This window comes from Rattus rattus, chromosome 6 (assembly GCF_011064425.1).
Source record: "Rattus rattus isolate New Zealand chromosome 6, Rrattus_CSIRO_v1, whole genome shotgun sequence".
In the NCBI taxonomy this organism is placed as follows: domain Eukaryota; kingdom Metazoa; phylum Chordata; class Mammalia; order Rodentia; family Muridae; genus Rattus; species Rattus rattus.
The window spans coordinates 15769055-15795998 of NC_046159.1; the positions used below are offsets into that span (position 1 = coordinate 15769055).

Consider the following 26944-nt stretch of genomic DNA (forward strand, 5'->3'; position numbering starts at 1 on the left):
AATTACCAGCATACAGTTGTAGAGAACAAGAAATTTCCATGACAATAGAAAACAGGGAAACATTAGAAATAAAAATCCTCACAGAATACTTCCTCTAAACTCTTGTGCATGTATTCAATGTGCTTGTTTGCTTTTGCTTTTCAAGGACAAATAATGTCATCTTCCTAGAATAGAGGCTTATCCATATCTTTAGTCATTTCCCACATTCCCCGTACATTAGATTTTAAATTTTACTAGCTGGAATGTAAACATGATTAATTCAAATTAGACAAGAGTCTCAATAAGGCAAAATTATACAAAACAGTGGAAAAAGAAGAAACCTGTATTTGCATTTGCGTAAAGGAGAATTCAGCTTTATTTTTTTTATATTGGATATATTTCTTTATTTACATTTCAAATGCTATTCCCTTTCCCAGTTTCCTATTCTTTTCTTTTTTTCATCTTTATTAACTTGGGTATTTCTTTTTTACATTTCGATTGTTATTCCCTTTCCCAGTTTCCAGGCCAACATCCCCCTAACCCCTCCTCCTCCCCTTTTATTCTTAAGCCTCCTATCCCCTCCCCTCTCCCATAAGGGTGCCTCCCTTCCACCCTCCGTTTCTGCCCCCTCCAACATTCCCCTGTACTGAAGGTCCAATCTTGGCAGGATCAAGGGCTTACCTTTCCACTGGTGTCCCAACAAGGCTATTCTCTGCTCCATATGCAGTTAGAGCCCTGGGTCAGTCCATGTTATAGTTTTGGGTAGTGGTTTAGTCCCTGGAAGCTTGGGTTGGTTGGCATTGTTGTTCTTATGGGGTTGCAAGCCCCTTCAAGCTCTTTCAGTTCTTTCTAAGATTCCTTCTCAGTTCAGTGGTTTGCTGCTAGCATTCACCTCTGTATTTGACATGCTCTGGTTGTGTCTCTCAGAGAGATCTATATCCGGTCTCTTTCAGCATGCACTTTTTAGCTTCATCCATCTTATCTAGTTTTGGTGACTGTATATATATATATATATAAGGGCCACATGTGGGGCAGGCTCTGAATGGCTGTTCCTTTAGTTTCTGCTCTAAACTTTGCCTCCATATCCCCTCCTATGAATATTTTTGTTCCCCCTTTTAAGGAGGAGTAGAAGCATCCTCATTTTGGTCATCCTTCTTCTTGAGCTTCCTGTGATTTGTGGATTGCATCTTGGATAATTTGAGCTTTTGTGCTAATATCCACTTATCAATGAGTGCATACCATGTGTGTTTTCCTGTGATTGGGTTACCTCACTCAGGATAATATTTTCTAGTTCATTCCATTTGCCTATGAATATCATGAAGTCATTGTTTTTGATAGCTGACTAGTACTCCATTGTGTAGATGTACCACACTTTTAGAATCCATTAGAGATGGCTCATCCTTTAACAGCTAGGCTCACAACCAAAAATATAAGAGAATTCAGCTTTAAATTCAATATCAGCAACTGAAGGTAACAGCTTGGTGTAGGATTGTGCATTGGTTTATTTACAGTATATAAATAAAGCTAGTTTGAGTTAATGTTTAGTTAATATTGTCTTAGTTAAGGTTGCTTCCCTCCATAACATTGCAAACAGAGTACAAAAGCATAAAGAATACCATTGTCCATACAGAAACCATCTACTGGTAATATTTTTTGCTAGGATATTATTAATCTCAGCAAGTTATGTTTTCTTTGTATTTTATCCTGACTCACCTTATAATCATCCTATTTTCCAACTAAATTTCAAACTTTAGGAAATTTTGCGTGTTTCCATGTAATCTGTAATATATCTGGCCTGACCTTTTCAGAAATTATATATCATAAGATAATGATTTTTTATTCTCCTCTCATATATTACTTCCTTACCTCATTTCCCCTTCCTCATTTACCCCCAAGCCAACCTCCCATTTTCCCCAGATCCACACACTATAACTTTACCTTTCCTTAGAAAAGAACATCAGGAACAACAACCCTATGCAACATAACAATGTGCAATAAGACCAGGCATATAATGTCACATCAATACTGGATAAGGCAACCCAATGGGAAGAAAAGTGTGTCACAAGTAGACAGTACCCATTCCCATGAATTCTTACTGTCTTGACTCTCTTCTGAATTGCCTTGCTTTGAGTTATTATGCTGATGTTTATCTCTACTTCATCTAGGTTAATATACTGATGAGTACAAAGGAATGTTATTACTGCCTATAATTTTACAATCGTAGTTTTCAGAAAATAATTTTATAAAACCTGGCATGATACCTACCATATTGATTCAAATTCCTTATTCTCATTCTTTTTCACCTGAAGAGGTAAAATAAGGCACTTTCCTGTGGATAAATTTGGGGAATTTGTATTTTTCTTCATCTCTTGTTATTGTGTGTAGTACATATGATCAGGTACATGCCTGTATTTGTACCAAGTGCAAACATTGGGTGTCTTCTTATATGGGCCTTCACACTATTTTTTATGGGGTTTCTTCCCTGAAACTCAAATTCACTGACTTCTTAAGATGGCAGGCTGAAAAAATCCAGGAGCTGACTGTCTTTACCTATGAGAGAAGGGAAATACTGGTGTGCTATTGTACCTGCTCTTAACATAGGTGTGGAAGATGCATATTCAATCACTTATTCTTGAAGAGCAAGTATTTGGCCACTGGGTACATTCTCCTATTCTGACTTTGGTGCTTTCTAATCTTTTCAATGTAAAAATGTATAAAACAATAAAGGTAATGGGGGAAATGTAACATGGAAGGGCTAAATGAAGAACACTGTAACCCTGTCAAATATGACTTCATCATATCCTGATCTGTTTCTCACTATTAACCTATTCCAAGTGAAAATACCTCAATAAGATGAGTCATCCAAGCAAATGTCTCCTATTCTCAGCACTATGGTTCACAGAAGTCCTTGCACATTATAATCTATTCTTGCTGTTTGTCAGATGGTTACTTGTGAAATCATCTCAGGTCAGAGCTGTGATTTTACCAAAAGAAATGTCCCATTTTTGTTATCAGGATATTGATTCTTTCCATTTTAAAGCTATTTATTGTTCCAAAAAAAAGCTGAGATACCCATGTTTGTTTTCTCAATGACTGGCAAAACTCTCACTGAAAATCGAAACTTTTAAGCGAGTTTACAGGCCAATGTCAGGATCATCAAGACACAGCATGCCTCACCCCATGTTGCCCCAGAAAGCACAGGCAGAGTGATGGCTCAGCATATAAGGAGCACAGGCTTCTTTTCCAGAGGATTCATACTAATCCCTAGCATCCAGATCATGGCTCATAACCATCTCTAACTCCAGTTCCAGGATATCTGAAGACTTTTTCTGACCGATGTGCATATTCCTAGCATACAGTGCACAGGTGTCTATGCAGGCAAAACACAGGATTTCACAAATATAAACTAAGGTTGGAATGACTTGAAAATTAAGTCACACTTGTTCAGCCTCTAATATCTTATGTTACCTACCACGTTTCTCCCAAAATTATTTGAATATGAGTGATTTCTAAACCTCCAATTTTGTCCAAGTTTATTTTTTTTTCAGAAAATATTAAAGTTTTATTGCAAAAAGTCTTAAGTTTCTCATAAAATGAAACAAAATCTTCAGAACAAGGCAAGCAGTCATTTACAGAATATTCACGTAATTCTATGTTAATCCTGAAGATACAAGAAGACCGCTAACCCAAACCATCCATGGCCTAATTAATTAGAGAGCAATTTATTAAAACGAGGTTTGTTTTTAAATCCATGCACACTGGTTCTCTCTACCTAAAAGTGGGGTTCAAGAGATCAGCAATAAACTTGGGTAAGATTTTATAGACTAGAAACAGGGGGTTCCAAATGGGGGATTTGGCAGGCAAAAGGGGTAGGGTTACAGAAGCAAAGCATAGCCCATTGGTCATAACAACCTCCTGAAACAAAGACATGGTAGCTAGGTAGTCAGAACATGGTAACCACGATAACCTTTGAAAAAACTGGTAGGGTTGCAATATGCTTATAACAACTTTAAAACAAAGGCGCGGTTACCATTTCCTAGAACAGGCAGTATAGAACCATTGCTGCACAAGTTTATTAACTAAAATATTAAATTGTCAATTGTCAGTCTGTGCACTTGACGCTGTGAGGAGAAATCTCTGGCCTAGCAGAAGCTTTCAAGCAAGGGAGAGGCATCAGCTGCTCTGGTGCAGAGGAGCTTCCAGCTGCAAAAGCTGTGGGAGAGTGCTCTCTTCCCTAGGGAGTGTTACTGCCCTTAGAGGACAGATGCTCTCAGGCAATGAAGTAATTTACACACAGCTTTATTTATTCTAACCAGATTTTATATACATTTTTGGGATGGGTTGTGGTCTGACAGCAGATGCTCTCAATTGGCTTTGTCTGGGATGCTAGGGATGCCTCATCTGCATGTGGAGGGGTTTGATGGCACTGGCCATATGTGACTGTGACTGACAGTCATGATCCTCTCCATGGGAGACTGTGCTCACATGATAGGAGAAGCTCCTACCATCTTCTAAAAGGTTCCTGGCAGGGTTTCCAACCCACTCAACCTTACTGAGTTTCTTGTCACAGTCTACCACCCCACATTAAATGTGTATGAAGGTTTGTGAATAGTAGCACTGTACATTTGAAACAGCATTTAGTATAAAAATAACATACATTTCTCCAAAACAAATGATCCATCATATAAGTTATGTTAGGTATTTCCAAATCGTAAAGTCAAGTATACTTCATCTCCAAAATGTATATTTTCCTCCTCAGGTTTTTTAATTGTGTTTTATATTTTGTATCAGTGCTAGCTTATCTTAATAAACTATTGCTGACTTTTATCCTAATTTAAATTCTGTGAATTTGTATGTTGAATCCAATTAATTGGATGGCAACAACAATCAGTTCCACTCCAAATAGCTAAGTTGAATGGTTTAGAGAGATTTGATGTTCTCTTGCATTCTCTTTTCATGTTTAATATGAAGGAACAGAGACTCTCTAATGAAAGTTTGCACATTATAATATTGAATAGTAACAATCTCTGGTAAAATTAATTTGTTTCATTGCTATTACAAAGATTATTGAAGAATAATATACACTTTCTTAGGTGAAAGTCTTGGACACCATTCAAGTCTGTATGGGTTTGAAGAAGGATGGATCATATTTGGGTCTTCAGTATTTTCTTGTTATTAAATTTCATGTCTAGCTACAAAAGCAATATTTATCAGTTTTTATATTAAAGTAGGTTTTAAAAATTATTTATTTTATTTATTTACATTTCAAATGTTATCTTTCTTTCTGGTTTTCCCTCCACAATCCCCCTATCCCTTTCGATCCCCTGCTTAATTGAGGGTGCTCCTTCACCCACCTACTCAGTGCAGCCTCACTGTCCTAGTATTTCCTTATGCTGGGGCATCTAGCCTCAATAGAACCAAGGGCCTCCCCTAACACTGATGCCAGATAAGGCAATCCTCTGCTACATATGCACTTGGAGCCATGGATTCCTCCAGGTATACTGTTTCATTGGTGGTTTAGTCCCTGGGATCTCTGGAGTATCTTGTTGGTTGATATTGTTGTTATTCCTATGGGGTTGGAAACCCTTTCAGCTCCTTCAGTTCTTCCCCTAACTCTTCCATTGGGGTCCCCATGCTCAGTCTGATGCTTGGCTGTGAGCATCCACATCTTTATTGTTCAGGCTCTGGCAGAGACTCTCAGGGTTTGGCTATATCAGGGTCCTGTCAGGTTGGTATCAAGTATGGTGTCTGGGTTTGGTGTCTGAAGATGGAGTAGATCCCTAATTTGAAAACCACCTTTACATTTTTCAGCTTTCTTCAAAACAATCTTTTAAAATTTAAATAGTGACAATTCTTTTTAATCTTCCACTTCTGGATTCCTACTAAATGATACTAAATTGTTTATGATAGCCATTTTCTATACTTAGGAATCTCTTTAAATAATAGCGTGAAATCATTGTGCATGCTTGAAAAACTCATTCTGGAATTTGAAAATCTCTTTGGTAGTTGAAGATAGTTTTTTAAATACATATCTATAAGGTTCAGGTATGTTTCTTCTATTCTTACTTCAAGATTTTCATTAGGAGGGGATGATGAATGCCCTTTCTGTATCTCCTGATATGATATGATTGATATTTTAAATTTATTTGTGTTGTACTATATTTATTATTTCTATATGTTGAACCAACTTTACATTGTAAGGATGAAACCAATTTGGTCATTTCATACAGTTTAGTGAATGTGTTTTGGTATTTTTGTTGTTTGTTTATTTGTTTGTTTACATTTTTGAGACAGTGTCTCATGTATGCCAGACTGACCAGAAGCCATGACTGATTTTAACTCCATATTTCTTATCCTCTACTGTCTCCTGAGATGATTTTGAACATGGCTTAGATGGAATTCATTGACAAGTTTGAACAAATTAGTCTTCAGTATTCTTTTTTGTTGTATGAATTTCTGATTATGGTATTATACTCACCCTGGCTGAAAGGACATTTTAGTGTTCTCTTTCTTCTTTTCTTTTGTGAAGGGTTCAGGCAAGCCATTAAAATTTTACTACAACTCTGCAGTGATTTGATCTGATAAAGGCATTATTTGTGAAAGAGCTGTAATAATTCAATCCAGACTTATGTTTTGTCATAAATGTAGCTAAATAATTTTTAACACCTTGATTTTATTTTGGTGAGTCATATACTTTTATGATTTGATCTGCTTAACCAATATCAAACAAAAATAGGTAAAGATTCTTTGTGTTATCCTTCACATGCCACAAATGAAAACCTATGATTGATTATTATTAAAATTTACTGATAAAAAGACTGTTTTTCACTTGCTCAAACAAGGAACAGGATTTCATTCCTAACTACTCTGTACACACTACACAGACTAACACAATCCCTACAGATATCTTGATGATACTTAAATTCTGTTTTATTTATTGGTTATTTTTTTATTTAGATTTCAAGTGCTATCCCTCCTCGAGGTTTTCCCCATAAAGCCCCACTTCATTTTCCCTTTCCCTGCCTCCAATGGGGTGCTTCCCCAACCACTATTCTTCTCCAGCCCCCACCGCCCTATCTTTCCAGTACACCGGGACATTGAGCCTTCACAGTATCCAAGGCTTCCCCTCCAATTGATGCCAGACAAGGCCATCCTCTGCTACATATGCAGCTGGAGCCATGGGTGCCTCCATGCGTACTCTTTAGTTGGTGGTGTAGTCCCTGGGAATTCTGGGGGGTCTGGTTGGTTGATTGTTATTCCTCCTATGAGGTTGCAAACCCCTTCAGCTCCTTCAATCCTTCCCATAACTCCTCCATTGGAGTTCCTCTGCTCAGTCCAATGTTTGGTTACAAGACTCCACATCAGGATTGGTAAGACTGACAGAAGCTCTCAGGAGACATGCTCATTAGGTTCCTGTCAGCAAGTACTTCCTGGCATCAGCTACTGTCTGGGTTTGGTGGCTGCACATGGGATGGACCCCCAGGTGGGGCAGTCCTTGGATGGCCCTCTATCAGTCTCTGCTCCACTCCTTGTCCCTGAATTTCCTTTAGACAGGAGCAATTCTGGGGTAAAATTTTGTGAAGGGTTTGTGGCCCCAACCCTCAACGAGGAGCCTTGCCTAACCTCTGGATATGGTCTCTATAGGTTCTCTCTCCACTTTGTTGAGTATTTCATCTAATGTCATCCCCTTTGGGTCCTGGGAGCCTCTTGCTTTTCTGGCCATTCTGACTGGTGTGAGGAGGAATCTCAGGGTTATTTTGGTTTACATTTCCCTGATGACTAAGGATGTTGAACATTTTATTAACTTCTCATACTATATTGAATAGGTTTGGAGAGAGTAGCCAAATTTGTTTCTGATTTTAATGGGATTGTATTGAGTTTCTCTCCTTTATTCAGCTTATACATTAATATTGCTATTCATCAACAAAGGAACACAGGGCAGGAAACAGGAACTGATGCAGAGGCCATGGAAAGATGTTACTGGCTTGCTTCCCCTGGCTTGTTCAGCTTGCTCTCTTATAGAACCCAAGACTACCAGCCGAGGGACAGCACTACCCATAATGGGTTGGGACCCCTCCCCTTGATCACTAGTTGAGAAAATGCCCTTTTTCTCAGGGTCTCTTGGATGTATTTCCTCAACTGAGGCTCCATTCTCTGTGATAACTTCAGCTTGTGTCAAGTTGACACATAAAACCAGCCAGTACACCACCCATGATTTTTCTATTTATTTTTCTATCTATATTGATCTATCACTATCTATCCTATGTATATATGAAACATAAATAAATAATACATATCACAATAATCAATGAAATGGTCATGAATTTGAAAGAGAGCAGAGATGGGTATATAGGAAGATTTGGACTGAAGAATTGGAAGAGAGATGATATAATTATATTATGATATCAAAAAATAATACAAAAATTTAAGGTAACAATAAAAATGAGAAAGAATGAAGTCTCAGTAATTTACTTACTTAATTTTTTTAAAATAAATTGAAGTGGTAGTGATCCAGAATATAATGTAGATTTATCTTTTTATAATATAGACATTTAAAATATAGTTAGTGGGTTATTATTATGAATAATGATGTAAACACAAAGATGCAGTTTTGAAATTAGTTTTGTTAAATCCTTGTAAATTGCTTGTGTTTGGTACGGACAGCATATAACATTCAGTAATAAAATAAAAACCATCATAACTGTACTAATTTGCATATATATGTCACATTACAAAGGCATTCATAGAGGCAGTCCCTGTTGGAATAATGACCGATCATTAATAAGTTAGATTCAGTTAGATGAAATACGTTGGAATTGTGCCACTCTCAACCAGTCTGGAATAGACCATCTTCCTAGGATCTCCTGTTTAGGTAGAGTCTCAAGTGTTTCCCATGTATAATGGAACATAACGGGTGGTGTAGGCTTAGGGAAACACCTGGAGTTTGTGTTGCCTTCTCTCTTTTTTTTTTTCCTTTTTTTCGGAGCTGGGGACCGAACCCAGGGCCTTGCACTTGCTAGGCAAGCGCTCTGCCGCTGAGTTAAATCCCCAATCCCTTGCCTTCTCACAATAGACAAATTTCTGTCCTTTTTTGAAAGACCGGAAGTTCCAGTAGCAGAACCTACCCACACAGGCCTATTGCCAGGGAGTTTTGCATGGTCTTCTTCCTTGTTTTTTGTTATATGGAAGGAGTCCTACCAATGAGACCTGTTTTTCCTTTATTGATGGTAAGATTACGTTTCTATTATACTTCATGCTTAGAAATTTCCCTTAATTTGTTTCAGTAACTAGCCTAATTTACCTCCCCAACATGTCCTGTGTGGTTTTTATTTATCATCTATCTATCTATCTATCTATCTATCTATCTATCTATCTATCTATCTATCTATCTATCTATCATCTGTCTGTCTCTCTGTCTGTCTGTCTATCCCTTTTTGGGACAGAGATTGTGGTAATCCTGGAGAAGTGCATCTTTTTTTGCAAACTTCATAAGTTCTCTTTGTTGTTGTTGTTGATGATGATGATGGTGGTGGCGATGATGTTATTGTGTTTAGAAAATATCTTGTGTGGCCCAGATTACGTTTGGACTTCATTTCCTATGTCTGTCTTTTCAGTGTCAGGTTGGATTTATTCATATGCACTGTCCCACCATGTTTACCATGTTTGATTAATTTGTCATATTTTGAAGCATAGTTAAGCTCTTGAAGAAGGTACGGTGGCTCACCTTATTTTCCAGACTGTCTAAGCTATGTGTCGTGCTTCGTCTACCTTGATATGTCTAGTGATGCTAGTGGCACAGTCTTGAATGAAAGTAGATGAAATAATGTCTGAACTTCCTTGGTGATGTTGGGGGAATCAGATGCATTAACAAAGGGAGAGAGAATCATGAAGATCTTTTCGATGGAAGCAAAGTCTTTTACTCTTTGTCTATTTTATAGTACTGGGGGAAAACGCTTATGCTTCCTTTTCTCACAGATTTAAAAGTCACAAATTTACAAATATTTATATTGCCACTGGGTCAACAATAACTGCAAATAATTTTATACAGTGTCCTCCTAGCTATCACTGCATCTTGAATGAGGTCAATGTACAAAAGGGTTAAACTTCTTAATTGCTTGAATTGAGAATGGAGATTTTAATAGAAATAAATACATTTGTGTATCTATTAGAGTATATTTATATTACATTCACAACTGTGAATGATGACCTTATAAAATATGCAAACACTAGCATTTTCACTAATAAGTATTTGAGAAATAATGGTTTCTATTATTTATTAAGTAACTGGCAGAATGTAGAAAGAATTTTGGAAAACATAATAAGACTTTGTATATACTGCATTTTGTTGTATTTGATAAGTTTGTATTTTATATGTGAATCCAGATTTATGTTACTTCATTGTGAATTAGAATTCTATAATATTAGTAATCCAGAATAAAGGTATCCAGGCTAAAATCTGTAGATTGAGAAAAACAAACAAAAATATGCATAATTTTATTTAAATAGCGGCATACAAATTTTAATTTTTTTCTGCAGAAACTACAGAGGGCTTCAGGCTGCTGTACACAGGACATGGAGCATCGGGATGAAGTTCAGCTGGGCTATTTTTGATAACAAAGGCTGTGCATATGTGTGTATGTGTGTGTATGTGTGTGTATGTGTACAGAACATAAACCATTTCATTAGTGAAATTTGGCTTTTGGTTCACATTTTCTATGAGAGTTCAGAAAGTGATTATGTTTACAATCAGACACAACATTTTAGAAGACTGTATTAACACATCTTTGTTATTTCAGAGGAATTTGGATCATCATGGTGGTGACAATGAGGGCTGTCCTACGGCTAATGTTGATAAGTACTATAAGTCTGGAGCTCATCATAGGAATCTTAGCCAATGTATTCATAGCTCTGGTGAACATCATAGACTGGGTTAAAAGAGGAAAGATCTCTGCAGTGGATAAGATCTACATGGGCCTGGCCATCTCCAGGACTGCTTTTGTATTGTCAATAATCACAGGGTTCTTGATAGCATTTTTGGACCCAGCTTCATTGGGAATTGGAATAATGATAAGACTCTTTACTATGTCCTGGACAGTGACCAATCATTTCAGTGTCTGGTTTGCTACATGCCTCAGCATCTTTTATTTTCTGAAGATAACCAATTTCTCAAACACCGTTTTCCTTGCCCTCAAATGGAAAGTTAAAAAAGTGGTTTCGGTGACATTGGTGGTGTCTCTGATCATCTTGTTTATAAACGTTATAGTCATACACATATACACTGATAGATTTCAAGTGAGCATGGTCCAGAAGTGTGGTACAAATAACACTTTAAGAGCTTATGGGCTCTTTCTATCCATTAGCACGGTGTTTACATTCATCCCATTCACTGCATCCCTGACAATGTTTCTTCTGCTCATCTTCTCCCTGTGGAGACACCTGAAGACCATGCACCACAATGCCACAGGCTCCAGAGATGTCAGCACCGTGGCCCACATAAAAGGCTTGCAAACTGTGGTCGCCTTCCTGTTACTGTATACTGTTTTTGCTATGTCACTTTTTTCACAGTCGTTGAGTATTGATGTTCAACATACAAATCTTCTTTCTCATTTTTTACGGTGTATCGGAGTAGCTTTCCCCTCTGGCCACTCCTGTGCCCTGATCCTGGGAAACAATAAACTGAGGCAGGCCTCTCTTTCTGTGATATTTTGGCTGAGGTGTAAGTACAAACATACAGAGAATCAGGGTCCCTAAAACATATTAGGGATCCCCTTCCGCATTCTAGAAAAAAAATCAGTTAATAAGAACTGGAGTTTAGGAAGGAATCATAATCACAGTCTCATAGATTGTGAGCCTTTAGACAAAGGATTCGTTGGAGACACAGAGAGAGAACTTTGTATTCTGTGACTTAGAAGACAGCACTGTAGGGTATGAAATTAAGCTTCAGTCTGTCACAGAGAACAAAACATGTTTTTAAAGGTCCCATGTAGGAAAGTAGAGAATGTGAAAGGTGTTGTGCCATGAGGACTGGGTGTAAGACTAGCTGATACCATCTAACCAGAGATGAGAACAGAATCGTTCTGGTAGTCTGGCTATAGTGGGTGTTTCAGTGGGTTCGTGGACAGTCCTAGAAAGAGACCTCTGCAAGGACAATGGGACGAATTCATGTATAATACAACAGTGGTGAGTTGTTCTCCATTCATGTCTCTTTTTTGGACCTTGCTGTCTGGAAAGGCCCCAGGAGTTGAGAAGAACTGGGGAATGAAAGAGAGTGATGGATGGAAAGGAGTCAAGTCCACAAGGAAATCACACCTGAAGGGAAACAAGACTGAAGGGGTGTGGGTAGATTTAAGGATAATGGATGTTTATACATGTTAATGTATTCTTTGTAAATATCTTTCAGCTGTATGTAACTTTATGAAGTTTAAACAATTCTATGTAGATTATGTACTACCCAAACACAGTCTAGCATTGTAGCAAATGAGAAATTATGTATATTGCCAGAGAAAGAAGTGCATGAGGATGGTTTAATGTAAAAATGATATCAATATAAGTTTTATATCAATCATTATACTTTTAATGATTGAAAAATGGTTAATAATTAATATATGAGACATGTCTACAATACAAATGAACCAAGAAAATGCAAAATCATTTTATTCTATCACATAATAATGATTCATAGCATAGAAAAATGTCAAGAAATTGAGGATAAAATATGTTTGGCTTATATTTTATTGTACATACAGATATGATTATCCAATGTTTCAGGTACAGATTTATTTAGAAAATTAAAAAAAATTGTGCCAAACAGGATGTATCTTTACCTACTGAATTATCTTCTTCCTCCTTAGGTAGTCTAGAAGATGGACTAATGCCAGAGTCTTGTCTCCTTTCTTTCACACTCCACCATGAAAAATATTCACCAGATACAGATAATAAATATTTTTTTCATAAAATATTTTTGGTCTATTTCAGATTCATACTTATATTATTTAACTTGGGAAACAAAAATTATTTAAATGGGACTTATACTCTGTTTTTCTACATACTTTTATCTATATGACCCATTTCATTTTATTCAAGATTAACAAATAATTCCAATGTCTGTGTCTTAATTGAATACCTCAGTGATGAATTTTTGGGTTTGTTTTACTTTATGTCAGTGGTTCTCAACTTGTAATGTTGTACATGTAATGTACAACATCTTGTAATGTTGCTACCATTTAGTATAGTTTTGGATACTCCTATGTATACAGATAGAGGATCAGTTTCTCAGTACATAAGACCACTAGAATTATGTGTTTTGCAATAATTCGAGGAGATCACTTTGGAGATCACTATCTACTGACTTATTTGATAATAAACCAATTTATCACAGGAGTAGAGATTTAAAGTAATTTAGATTTGTTTACATGTAATCTATATGACTATATATGTGTGTTTGTGTGTGTGTGTGTGTGTGTGTGTGTGTTCATATAGTGTTAGCATTGGCTGTGTGGCTAAATCAATAGTAAATAAAGTGAATAAATGCACTAAAAGGGATAAAAAGTTTAAATTAACTTGAAAAAGGAAGCTTGATATCTGATCACAGTTATGCTGTCACATCCCCTGTGCTCAGTGCTGTTAGACCTGAAATATGTCTCAATCTTGTGAATTATTAGAAGTGCAGTCTTTTTTTTTCTGCATTGTTCTTAATCAAAAGTAATGCTTATTTTATTCTTTATTTATTTTTTGGAAATAATTTGTTGACAAACCAACGATTTCAAATAACATGTAGACTAGTAACTACTACAAGCAGTCAATCATTGTGCTTATTTGAACACTGTGTTTCTTGAAGCATCTCGGTACCCACATATGTGTGATATTATTTCTCATAGCCAGAACAAATGTATCCTTTAGTGCATAAAGATATCAACATAGAGTGAGAACAATGACGGCTGTGGTATATAGCAGTCCCCAGATTCAGTGAAACATCTAGAAAGTTACTTCATCCAAATAGTCAACAGTTTTGGAAAATGCCCAAAGAAATATAATTTTTATATTTATGCCAAGTGTACTCATTTTTCTAAGATGCTTATTATAATAAAATTATTGATCCATCATGGTACACTTAGGTGGAATCATTTCTTTTGTTCATTTGTTTGTTTTATGTGTCTTCCCTTAGTCAAAAGGAATTTATTCACACATTCCTAGAAATTTTTACAAGTGTATATTATATGAATTTTGTAATCTAGAAATACATAGACTTGGGGAGCACAATGGAGGGGTCCCTAGTATTTATATGCCTGATGCAAGAGGGAAAGTAACCCAGGAAGAAGTACAGGTAGGCTGATGAAATGGGGGAGACATGGTTTCCCACGTGGTATGGAAGGCAGATCCAGTGCCCACAGCATGCAGGTTTATTCCCAGGGTTCATTGGAAGGCTTCAGCTGGGAAAGTATGACTCAGGAGACTTCCCTTCAATGTAGGGCATAACCAGGGGACACAGACTCCAGGAAAATTTGTAGGATTGACTCCTGGGCAAGTTTGCAGACTGGCAATTCTAACATAGAAAAATATGTAGGGGTGAAAGGACACATGAAATCAGTAGGGTGTCTATAGTCACATAAAGCAAGAAGCCAGTTTCGTGTAAGTGGGAGTTTTTGTGAAATCAATGATTTCATATGAAGTGAGTAATCAGGCACCTAAAGTCTCTTTAATAAAACTCATTGGCTCATTACTGAAACAATTTCTACAGAAGAGCCACAGGAGACATATGTGTGTCTATTATTTGCTGCTTATAAACTAGCTTGCAAATTTCTTAATTCTTCTTGGATAAACCACTAAATAGCAATTTTACCAATTTAGAAAAGACAGACAAAAATTGAGATATCAAACACACACACACACACACACAAACACACACACACACACTCTCTCTCTCTCTCTCTCTCACACACACACACACACACACACACACACACACAAAGGGATAGAGAAAGAGAGAGACAGAGAAAGAGGGAGACAGAGACATAGACACAGACAGAGACAGAGACGTAGTTGGAGACAGAAATAGAAAGAGACAAAGAATGAGAGATAGAGAGTAAAGGTTTAGAATAATATTTTAGGATTATGATCAATACTACCAACCAACTTAGGACAGAAAATTCCTAAATAAGATACATTAGTCAGTATAAAACAGTACAATTTTAGACTCATGTAGATTTATTAAATGTACAATCATATGTAATATAACTACATAGTATACCTCTAAATGTTTAGTTTATTTCATATGTTATATCTCATATACAGCTAATACATGGAAAATAAATGAATGGGAAACAGCTGGAAATATGTGGAAAGAGACAAAAGAACATAAGCTGAGCGTGGTGTCTTTAGATCTGTAGTCCCAACTACTCTGGACCTTGAGGTAGGAAGATCAGGATTTGATTTCAGTGCTGTGTATAAAATTGTTCTAAACATGAATTTAAAATTAGTTAACTTTCCTAATTTCAAATTTAAATTAGTGTTTAACTATTAATATAAGTACAGGCGAGGCCATCCTACAGATTCAATCACAAGTCACTTGCTTCATAGAAAATAACACCCACATAGCTCAGCAGATAAAGACACTTGATTCCTACCCTGAGGTCCTGAGTTCTCACACTGCATACCAAAGATAAGGAAAGAGGCAACGCCTGTAAGTTGCACACACACAAACTACTAAATATAATTTAAATTATTGGTAGGAGAAACTGTCAGCATAGCTGATTGGGCAAAAAGAGTATGTATAGCTTAATACAACTGTCTTCACTTGCAGTTACAGATAATATTGGTGCTGCTGCTGGTGTTGTTTTATTGTTATTTTTGCTGGTGGTGGTGGTAGTGGTGGTGGTAGTAGTAGTGTTTGTGTGTGTGTGTATGTGTGTGTGTGTTTGTGTGTGTGTGTTTACTGCTTATAAATATTCCTACAAAATGGTCTATCTTCAGATAATTGTAGGAAATAAATTTTCCTGGGAAATCCCCAAAGGAAGCAAGAAATAATTATTAAGGAATCAATCTACACATCTATTATTAATTTTTCTTCGTGGAGCCAATGTACTCATTAAAATAAACTATGAGGAACCCTTATGACACCTTCTGAAGATTGATCCTCATACACCTCTTTAATCTTTCCCTGCATTCCTACAAAAAGGGATTTAAAATTTTACTAGTGTCACCTGTACTTGGGGAATTTAATTTACATAGAGATGAGACAAAAGAAAGCCTTGCAAAACAGTGAAAGAGAATGTGTCTTTATTTGCATGCTTTCAAATGAGAATTTGACTTGGCTTTTAATAATGTTAACTATAAATTTGGGAAAATATGAAACTATAATGTACCCCTGATTGAGGTTTCAAGTGGTTGGTGACAGAATTTACATTTGGAAATTTTTGTTAAGGACTCTATAACATTGTGACAATGTTGACTTCATCAGAGAAACAATGATGTCTATATTCTACCAGATAATGAAATTCACAATAATTGGTTTGCCTCCTAATTGCTTTCTTCATGAATTAGGAGACCCAGGTATTCATTTAGTCCACATAATCCATCCAGGCTGATAAAATAGGCAAGTAAAAATGGATGGTCATATTGCCCTATATCTGCTTTGCTTTGAGTATCAGCATTGTTTTCTTAAGAAAACCAAATTATCTAATCTCCCATATTTCTCCAAAAACAAAAAGACAAATGTCATTCCTTTGCTTCTGAGGGAATTCAGTGCCTTCGCTTCCTAAAGTTGCTATGGTAACATTATTAGACAACAAAACTTTCATGAACAAATACAAGTAAATACATGTAACATGGAGGACCTAACTGGAACACATTTTCAACTTGCCAAGTGTGACTATTATTTTAGGGAACTCTTCATGGCATTACATCCCTGCTTTATTTCCCATTGTTTACAGCCTATGTGAGCAAACATCCTAGGAAGTTTAGGCAGCAAGGCTCACTGTGCCTAGCTGTCATCAGCTCTGTCTACAGGAAGGCTTTAAATACCACTGTCTTCTCTCTTTGCTCTCTGAGATCTACTTTGTGTTTCCTCATAGCAGGTTGACACTCTGATGGAATGTCAAATAATGTAATCCACTTAGGTTACTTAGGTTGCCACAATACTAGTACCATCTTTCTTTCTTTCTTTTTCTTTTTTTTTTTAAGGAGCTCTGGCAAAGTTTTCTTAAAGGAAAACTCTCCTGTTTACTTCTCACCAGTCTGTTCTGGCACTCTTCTAATAATATCAGAATCACCTCGGTCAATTATAGTCAGTGTGCATACTCTGTAGTATTTTTCACACTCTGTGCCAATTCCATATTATTGCCACTGTAGTGATGAACATCAGCTTTAACCAACAGAGTATTCTATTTCAGATTTCCTCAAAGCTCATCATCTTCTCTTCAAACCACTCATTTGTCCTGATTTAGGAAAAGAGATGATGACATCCTCCTATTCCTTGACTTTTTGACAGACAAAATACTAGTGGAGAGGATCTATATCCTTGATCAGTAAGAGAAAATGCCCAAAACAAAACAAAACATAGCAAAGCAAAGAACTCCGCGAGAGACACCTGGAGTTCATTTGACATTTGCCAACTATTCCTGGCCAGGGAGCCTGCTTTAAAACCTGGCTGATATATCCAGTGACTCTATTGCAGAAGACTTAATTTTACTTTACCAGTGGGCATCGATTACATAAAGCTTCTCGACTGGCATTGGTTCCCCACATCATTATTTTTAAAGTGATCGGACCCCATCTGGCTTCTAGTTGTGAAGGCCCTGTAAGTGCTGTCAAAGTCTCTGTAAGTGTGCTTAGGCATCCGCTCTGCTGTATCCAAAATACACTGTCCTTTGGAGTCGTCCATCACCTCTGGCTCTTACAACGTTCCCACCTCCTCCTCTGTATTGCACTCTGAGCCTTGAAGGTAGAGGTTGGATGAAGAAATACCATTTAGTGCTGAGTGCTCCAAAAATCTTCCGTGAATGACATTTTCATGGTGGTATCTTCTAGATGGACATTTAGTACACAACGTTGTATTTCTCAATCACTTTTAAAATTCATTTAAAACAAATAATGACTTCGTTAGGGCTCTATAACAAATGCATGTCACTGTGCGTTGGTAATGTTGATCCCTCTCCTTCATTCTTGTCTTCATCCCCTTGAAGCTCTTTTGCCAGTCTCCAAACTCGCTTAAATAGCTCTTCTGTTTTCAACTCATGTATCCAATTACATTCTCCTATTTATCTCACATACAAATAAACATAAATCTAGACAAATTCTATTATTGAGGGAAAATATGTGGTAATTGTTTTCCTAGATCTGACTTATTTTGCTCAGCATAATCTCCAGTTGCACTCATTTCCCTGGAATTATAATTCTATTGCTTTTTCAATGCTTAAAGTGTGTACATTGTCACTTTTTTCCGTTCATGCACATAGAGGCCAGCTAGTATTTCAATAATTATGGATATGAAGGTATATTTGTGGCATGTTGACATACAGGCCTTCAGTGTTGTACTGTATAGTGGTTTGGCAAGGTTGTAAATTTTCAGTGTTCTGAAGGAACATTTACTCTGGGGTTCCCTACTGTTTGAATCAGTTTACACACCACTGATAGAAAGTAGACTCCGCCTAGTTTTCAGTTTCCAACAGCAAGCATTCTCCTTTGTTTTCTTCCAGACAGGAATGCTAATGGGTAAGAAGGAATGGCAAAGCAGTTTTAATTTGCATTTCATTGATTCTGAGGATGTAAAGTAATTATAAGTATTTATTGACTATCTGTATTTCGCCCATTTGTCTTGTTTGTTGCATTATTTGTCTGGGGCAACCAAATTCACTTTACAGTTCTTAATGTGTTTGGTTAATACCCTATATAATACATAGTTGGCAACAAAGTCCTCTTTTATGAAAAAGGTTTATGGACCCTGAAAATTGTTTTCCTTGACATGCAGAAGCTATTGAATTTCTTGTAAACTCATTTGTTATATTTGGAATTATTTCATATGCTATTGGAATTTCTTAAAGAAGACTCTATGCCTCTCTTTAAGTGATTTATCTACTGTTCTCTAGATGTTTGAAGGTATTTAAGGTTTTTGACCTTTTAAGTTGTGGCTAACTAGTTTTATGTATCTGTGTTATCTGTGTCTCACTGCTCTTATCACGACATTTATCTTACTAGACTGTGGGTTCATTTCTTGATCTTTTCTTTTCTTTTTTTGTCTTGTCTATTGGTCTATATGTCTCTGTTTGTGTCATTGCTATGCTATCTTTGTTCCATAAAATAATTTTAGGTCATGTGTTCAGATACGTCTGCACTGCTTTCTGTTAATGATTGCTCTATTTTTATTTTTGCTTACAGGTGAATTTTAAAGTTGGTCTTCCAGTTCTATTTAGAATTTAATTTGGCTTTTGAAGAGGATTGTATCACATCTATAACTTGCTTTCGACAGCATTGCTGTTTTCCCAATATTCTTCTATGTATCCCTGAACACGGGAGGCATTTTAATCTTCTAGTGTCTTCTTTAATTACTGTCTTAAAGTATTCCACTGTACAGTGGAATATATCATTGACTGATTTATTTCTAAGTATTTCATTTTTCTTGAAAGTATTTTATATAAATGGAATGAATTTGTGCCACCATTTTTGTGGCTTTACACCAGTCCTTTGATTTATGTGTGCTGATTTTTCTATCTGTTTACTTTGTTAAAATATTTAGAAGATCTAAGAGTTTCTTGGTAGTGTGTATAGTAGATTTTTTTTGCATAGGCTTACACTATCTGCAAATGTAAATGGTTTATTTCCTTTTTTCTTATTTGAATTTCTTACTCTTGAAATACTATTCTTGCTAAAATTTTATGCACTATACTGAATAAAAACAGTGGGAATAGTATTCCATCTTTGTTGCATTTTATTTTAAAATAACGAGAACACTGTTATAGCTCTCCATTTTTAGGTATAGAAATATTCTTTTTATCTATAATTTCTTCAGGACTTTTACCAAGAAATCATGAAAAAGTTTGTCAAGTACCTTTTCGTTATCTTCTAAGACAATGTCATCTATACCTTAAAGTTTATTCATGGTTTTCATTGCATTTTCATTTGGATATATTGGGACAAATCTATATTTTTTAGTATAAAACTAATTTTGTCATGGTACACAACCTTTCATATTATGTGTATATACATACATTTATACACACGTGTGTGTGTGTGTGTGTGTGTGTGTAATTTTTTGCATGTTTTTGTCACATGCAACACGTTTCATTCCCCCTAGGCTGCCTGTGTGGTCACAACTGACTTCAAGTGTCAGAAATCCTACCTTCATTTCCTGCTAAGGTGTTCTTGAGTAAGGTTTACAATAATTTTACTGAGAAATTTTGCATCTATATCGATTTGTAAAAATTGAGCTTTACTTTTGTCTTGTGTTGAACCCTTATCAAGTTTTGGCATCAGGGAAATTATGTCCTTTCTCTTTCATTTTGTGGAATAGTTTGTGAGTTATTGCTACAAGTTATTGTTTTAAACTTTGGTAGAACTCAAGTGAATTAATAAGACCACGTGCTTTATTAGTGGTATATTGTATCAATGTTCAATAATATTGTTTGTTATGATTCTGTTTATTTTTTATAACTTAGTTATTTAATTTTGTTAAATCATATGTTTCTATGACTTTATTCTCTTCTATTGATCAATCTGTCTCAATCCATGTGTTGTAACACATTTAAGGGTCTATCAACTCTTTAACAGCAGTCTCATATCAGATATCTCACATATAAGGTATTTATATTAGCAAACAATAGCCAAATTACAGTTACAAAATAGCATTAAAATACTTTTAAGGTTGAGCATCACCACAAAATGAGGAAATTTATTGAAGTGTTGCAGCACTAGGATGGGCAAAAACCAGTGTTCTAGATTTTATTTTTCATTTTTGTGTTGCAAGATTTGGACATATTCCTGTGGATTCCAATAGAATCTATTGTAAATTCCTTCTTGTGAATATTGATTTTATTTTATAGTTTTTGTCATTTTAGGAATTTTTTATTTTGTGATAATAGTATGCAATTTTATGAACAGGCAAACTTGATGCATGAGGATCTGGGTTCAGAATCAGGGGTAAAAATCCCACAAACACAATCAGAAGGCTTGTTAGCTCAAGTGATACAGCCTATATGAAGCAGTGAAGGTTTTTGCTTTTATTAGGCAGCCATTACAATAGTGCTAAGGTTCTTTGGTTTTTTTTATTTTTTAGTTGAATATTTTATTTATCCACATTTCAAATGTTAGCCCTTTTCCTGGTGTTGCCTCTGAAAACCCGTCACCCTTGCCTCCATGAGGGTGCTCTCCCAAATACACATTGGCCCACTCCCTCCCATCTCTTGCCCTGGCATTACCCTACACAGGGATATCAAGCCATCACAGGGCCAAGGGCCTCTCCTCATTGATGCCCGACAAGGCCATCCTCTGCTACATATGTGTCAGGAGACATGGGTTGCGCAATGTGTACTTTTTGGTTGGTTCTTTAGTCCCTGGAAGCTCTGGAGTATCTGGTTGGTTGATATTGTTGTTCTTCCTATGGGGTTTCAAATTCCCCCTGCTCCTCAATCCTTTATCTACCTCCTCCACTGGGGACCCCATTCTCAGTCCAATGATTGGCTGTGATCATCCGCCTCTGTATTTGTCAGGGTCTTGCTATATTACTCCTGGACATACAGCCAAAAGATGTTCCAATGTATAATAAGGACACATGCTCCAATATGTTCATAGCAGCCTTACTTATAATAGCCAGAAGGTGGAAGGAACACAGATGCCCTTCAACAGAGTAATGGATACAGAAAATGTGGTATATTTACACAATGGAGTACCACTCAGATATTAAAAACAATGACTTCATGAAATTCTTAGGCAAATGGAGGTTTTTGAGAATGAAGATCTACTCAGAGATGTTTATCAGTTCAGAAACCACATACTTAGCATCAGAGGTGAGGTCAGCTCAGTGAATATACCTAGAGAGAAAGCATCAGCCTGAGTAATAAAAGTCTATGCTTATCTGCATTTATTCTGCATTTCATCTGGTTATGACAGGGTACAGATAGGCTAACAGAGTATGACAAGAATTTAACACACTTTTCCTGCAATTTCAAGATGGTTATAATAAACATTCTTCTTTTTTTTTTTTTTTTTTTTTTTCCGGAGCTGGGGACCGAACCCAGGGCCTTGCGCTTCCTAGGCAAGCGCTCTACCACTGAGCTAAATCCCCAACCCCAATAGGCTTATTCTTTGGACACTGTAGTGATTATGTACTACTGAGTCTTGGGACTCTGTTCAGAGCCCTTTGGCCCTGGACCTTATAATAGAAGTAGAACATTTCATAGATATAAAGACCCTTAGTATTGCCTATAATAAGGGTTTTATTCCACAAATGAGGAGCAATAGGAAACTTAGCTAGCTGCTGAATTGATACATTTCAATTAAACAACAAGGATGAGGACAAATAGAGAGGACCTGACATTGAGAGACCACCAGTCCATTTAGTGGACTACAAAATTTCTTGTGTTCAAATATTTAATTCACATAAGATCTCATGCCTCCTAGTCCGAAGATTTGATTAAAAATCTTGTACACTTAGTACTATTATATGCTAAGACATCATGTATCTTTAGATACTTCAGATTAATAAATCTTGATATTTTGTGAAGTACTTTTAATGTGTTTATCAGAAGAACATTGACACAAAGACAGCAATGAATGAAACTTACCATATTTGCAGGACATTACCATTTTCTGCATTTTTAAGGTTGATTGCTTAAGTGTCCTGATAAAATTCTTTTTTTTCTGTTCTCCCTAATCATAACAGAGCCTCCTGAGTTCAATTCATCAATATATTTTCAGTTCTGAAGACATTATTGATTAATGTGCTGTCATATGTTTTCTTTACCTTGTGCACAAAACATTAAGGTGATAATCTCATTTGTTTCATTATGGCTCTGTGTATTTAGATATATGTAGTTTTATGAATGTTTTCGCAATGTATAACTTCGTATTTTTGCCACCAACAGTACAAATTAAAATAAAAAGCAATATTACTAAAAAACGAACAGAAGAAAACAATGTTTTTCTTTTTCTTCCATTGTACAGATTTTATATAGAAGATTCTTCAGAGATTATATGTAACAATACATCAATAACAGACTGTTATAATTTTAAAAACAAAGATTAATATATACAGATAAGCAGAAAATTATGTATGATTTACCACGTTAATTATGTTTACTTTAGTTAGTATATAAAATTCAAGAATGATACAACTGACATGAAATTCATTGAAGACTTCTGTTTCTTAATAAAATGCTGGTTCTAAAATGAATAATGACACTGATCTCCTCTAATGCTTTCTTGTTGTTTTGAACTTTTGCAAATAATGGAAATTACCATTGGAGTCATTCTCATTTTGTGTGAAAAAAATGTCCTTACCCATTTGTGGCATTTCAAGTGGCCATCTAAACTGTTGCCATACAGAGTGAAAGGACCATAGTAGTAGGACTTCAGGACAAGCTCCTCAGGAGAGAGAGTAACAAGACTCCAGTTAGTTCAGTCCCTTTTTTAAAAAAAACCCCAGAAAGTTCTGCCATCAGCTTCCAGTCCACACAGTTGGCCCCTCTGATTGTATTTCATTATTCCTCTCAACACATATTCTTAGTCTTGGAGGAAATAAACCATAAAAACCATTGCATATATATGTTAAATACCCCTGCAAGGCCATGAGTTACAGCCTAGTTCACTAACCTGTTGTGTTATAGAAAGATACAGAGCCTATAAGAAGTGGGAGGAGCTTAGAAGAAGGAAATTACATCATAACAGGCAAGCCCTGAAAGGGGATATTAGGTGCATAGGTGTTTTCTCTCTCTTCACTTGCTGGCCTCATGGAAGGAAATGTTTTTCTCCACTATTTTGCTCTTTTGCTGTAACACAGACCACAGAACAATGGAGCCAATGGATCAAGAGCTGAAACTTCAGGAAGTGGGAGCCAAATTTTCTTCCTGATAGGTAAATTAATTCAGATGTTTTACTATACTGACAGAAAACTAACAAGGACCATTCCATCTCTGTGCTAGTGGTATGTTTGTTTCCCATTTTATCTTTATCTTAAACTTTGTGCATTCTGGCCAGACTTAATTCTCAAAATTTTATCTCCTAATTGCAGTGTAGTTGCCAAATTTTAAATTATATAAACTGACAGTCTTTGCATAGTGTGTTTTTAAGGGTCTATAAGGAGTGTTAAGTCAGTCTTTCATAGTAAAATTCTCAAGGATCCCCTGCCATATCCAGTAATTAAGAAAATTGTTTTTCTGTTTTATGGCAGCATGTAATATTTTATCTTTTTTAGTTTAATAACTCCTTAAATAGGATGGTTTTTACCATGCATTTTACTTGCCATCTTGCCTAGACTGTGTACAATTCTTCATCTGTCTTGGTGACCAAACTGATGGTTACAGAGAAAAGGTTAGTAGTAGGCAAGAAATAGTAGATAGAAAGCTTCAGGTCTTTGGTGCTAATAAATGGATCAAACTATGGAGAGGAAGAGGTAAGACTAAGGAAGATTCTTTCTGTGCAGAGGAACTCATTTACTTAAAACACAGCTCCAAGACCATCTAACATAACTCATCCCTACATGTGGAGCAATATTTCAAAGATTGCTGAATATTTCCACTTAATACTGTATGGTGTTAACTTGGAATTCTGTTTAGGACACTGTCAAAAAAACATGAAGGAAGTTGTACATGGGGAAATAGGTTTGTAATCCCAACTAATCATAAGTCTGACATGAGAGAATCACAAGTTTACATATACAAGGCTTGTCTGGTCTAGATTGACATTAAGGTAAACTAAGCAATATACTGAGACTTTTTTACAATGTAGGGTAGGGAAAAAAAGCAAGAGGTATAATTTTTCGGAAAGCACACTTACATAAGTAAGACTCTAGTTTTAATTATTACTTTTGGAATAGATAAAATATAATATAAGAAAATTGTTATTGTACTAAATAAGATCTCGATATGTGATTTTTGAATCAGTGAGAATTTTCATTGGAATAAAAATAAAAGAGAGATGATTTTTCCATAAATGTATGTTTGTGCCTTTGTGTTTTGTGCATATGTAGATTGTTGCCCATATGTGTTTATATAATTAAATTGAATAATATAATTTCTGTGGCATGAATACAGAAGCAGTTATCTCCAAAGAGATTTTTAGACCATTTGCCTATTATATACAAAATATTTTAACTAATGTCTACATGGATTTAAATTATGTGCATATGCATAATAAACATGTTTATTCATTTATTTAACAAATATATTATAACTCATTACCTGAGGACCTCCACATATATGTTTTTTAACATTGATCAGAACTCATATTGTGTGACTAAAATCTGGAGCAAAAGTGAAAATTATGTAAATAAATGTATTGTATCTTTTTTATGCAGGGTGGCATATGAGAATTCATTATTTGATGCAGCTTCAGAAAACTGGATGTGATATACTGGATGAAGCAGAGGTGATGATCCCTTTGAAATTAAAAAGCCAAGATGTTCATGGAGAAATTATAAAACAATATCTGGGAAATTTGATGCTTCCTAATCAGGTGTAAATGGGATTTTAAATGATGAACATTTTGAATTTTCAATGACCATTATGTAAATTTTTAAACACAGCAGAGACATCATAAATTGAAGCATGTTCTCACGGAAAACAAACTACAGCCATTTGTTTACTTTTTCAATCATTTTTTATGTGGAAATAGTAACAGGAATCTTAGTAAATGGATTCATTGCACTAGTGAATATCGTGGACTGGCTCAAGAGGAGGAGGATCTCTACTGTAGATCAGATTCTCACTGCTTTGGCCCTTACCAGACTCATTTATGTGTGGTGTGTACTCATTTGTATATTGTTACTATTTCTGTTCCCATATTTGTCTATGAGACCAGAAATGTTTAGAGCGATAGGTATTATCTGGGTAGTGGATAACCACTTCAGCATCTGGCTTGCTACATGCCTTGGTGTCTTTTATTTTCTCAAGATAGCCAATTTTTCTAACTCTTTGTTTCTTTACCTAAAGTGGAGAGTTAAAAAAGTGGTTTTAATGATAATACCGATATCACTGATTTTCTTGATGTTAAACATTTCATCATTAGGGATGCATGATCATTTCTCAATTGATGTTTATGAAGGAAATATGTCATATAATTTTGGGGATCCAACACATTTTCCCAGAATTTTCTTATTCACAAACTCATCTAAGGTCTTCTTAATCGCCAATTCATCCCATGTTTTCTTACCCATCAACTCACTGTTCATGCTCATACCCTTTACAGTTTCCCTGGTAGCTTTTTTCATGCTCTTTCTCTCACTGTGGAAGCATCACAAGAAGATGCAGGTCAATGCCAAAGGACCCAGAGATGCCAGCACCGTGGCCCACATGAAAGCCTTGCAAACTGGGTTCTCCTTCCTGCTGCTGTATGCAATGTACTTACTTTTCATTATCATAGGAATTTTGAACCTTGGCTCGATGAGGGATACAGTAATACTTTTATTTGACCACATACCTGGAGCAGTTTTTTCTATAAACCACTCATTTGTGCTGATTCTGGGAAACAGTAAGCTGAGACAAGCCACTCTTCCTGTGCTGCCTTGTCTTAGGTGCCGGTCCAAAGACATGGACACAGTGGTTCCCTAGTAAATTCCAGAGTACATTATGCAAAATCTTGAGGATGATCAGTTCATAGAAAAAGTAATCTTAAAGGGGAAAATAAAATATTGGGGCTTCAAATGTTGGATGGGTAATACATAGGAAGGCAGGACAAGGATGAAGGAGACTAGCATTATATAAGTGATTTCACAGGGGAAATGGAAAAGAGGGCTTTTATACAATGAAGAGGAAGATAAATG

At 36.0% G+C, this 26944-nt stretch overlaps 2 protein-coding genes across 2 annotated transcripts; both read left to right on the plus strand.

Annotated features, from left to right (window-relative positions):
• Positions 1–10791: 10791 nt before the first annotated feature.
• LOC116903048 (taste receptor type 2 member 103) lies at positions 10792–11730 on the plus strand. The gene has a single exon (XM_032905348.1). It carries the CDS (start codon positions 10792–10794, stop codon positions 11728–11730), a length of 939 nt encoding a protein of 312 aa, XP_032761239.1.
• Positions 11731–25730: 14000 nt separating this feature from the next.
• Positions 25731–26732, plus strand: LOC116902681 (taste receptor type 2 member 123). The gene has a single exon (XM_032905040.1). The coding sequence runs from the start codon at positions 25731–25733 to the stop codon at positions 26730–26732; it is 1002 nt and encodes a 333-aa protein (XP_032760931.1).
• The last annotated feature ends 212 nt before the right edge of the window (positions 26733–26944 follow it).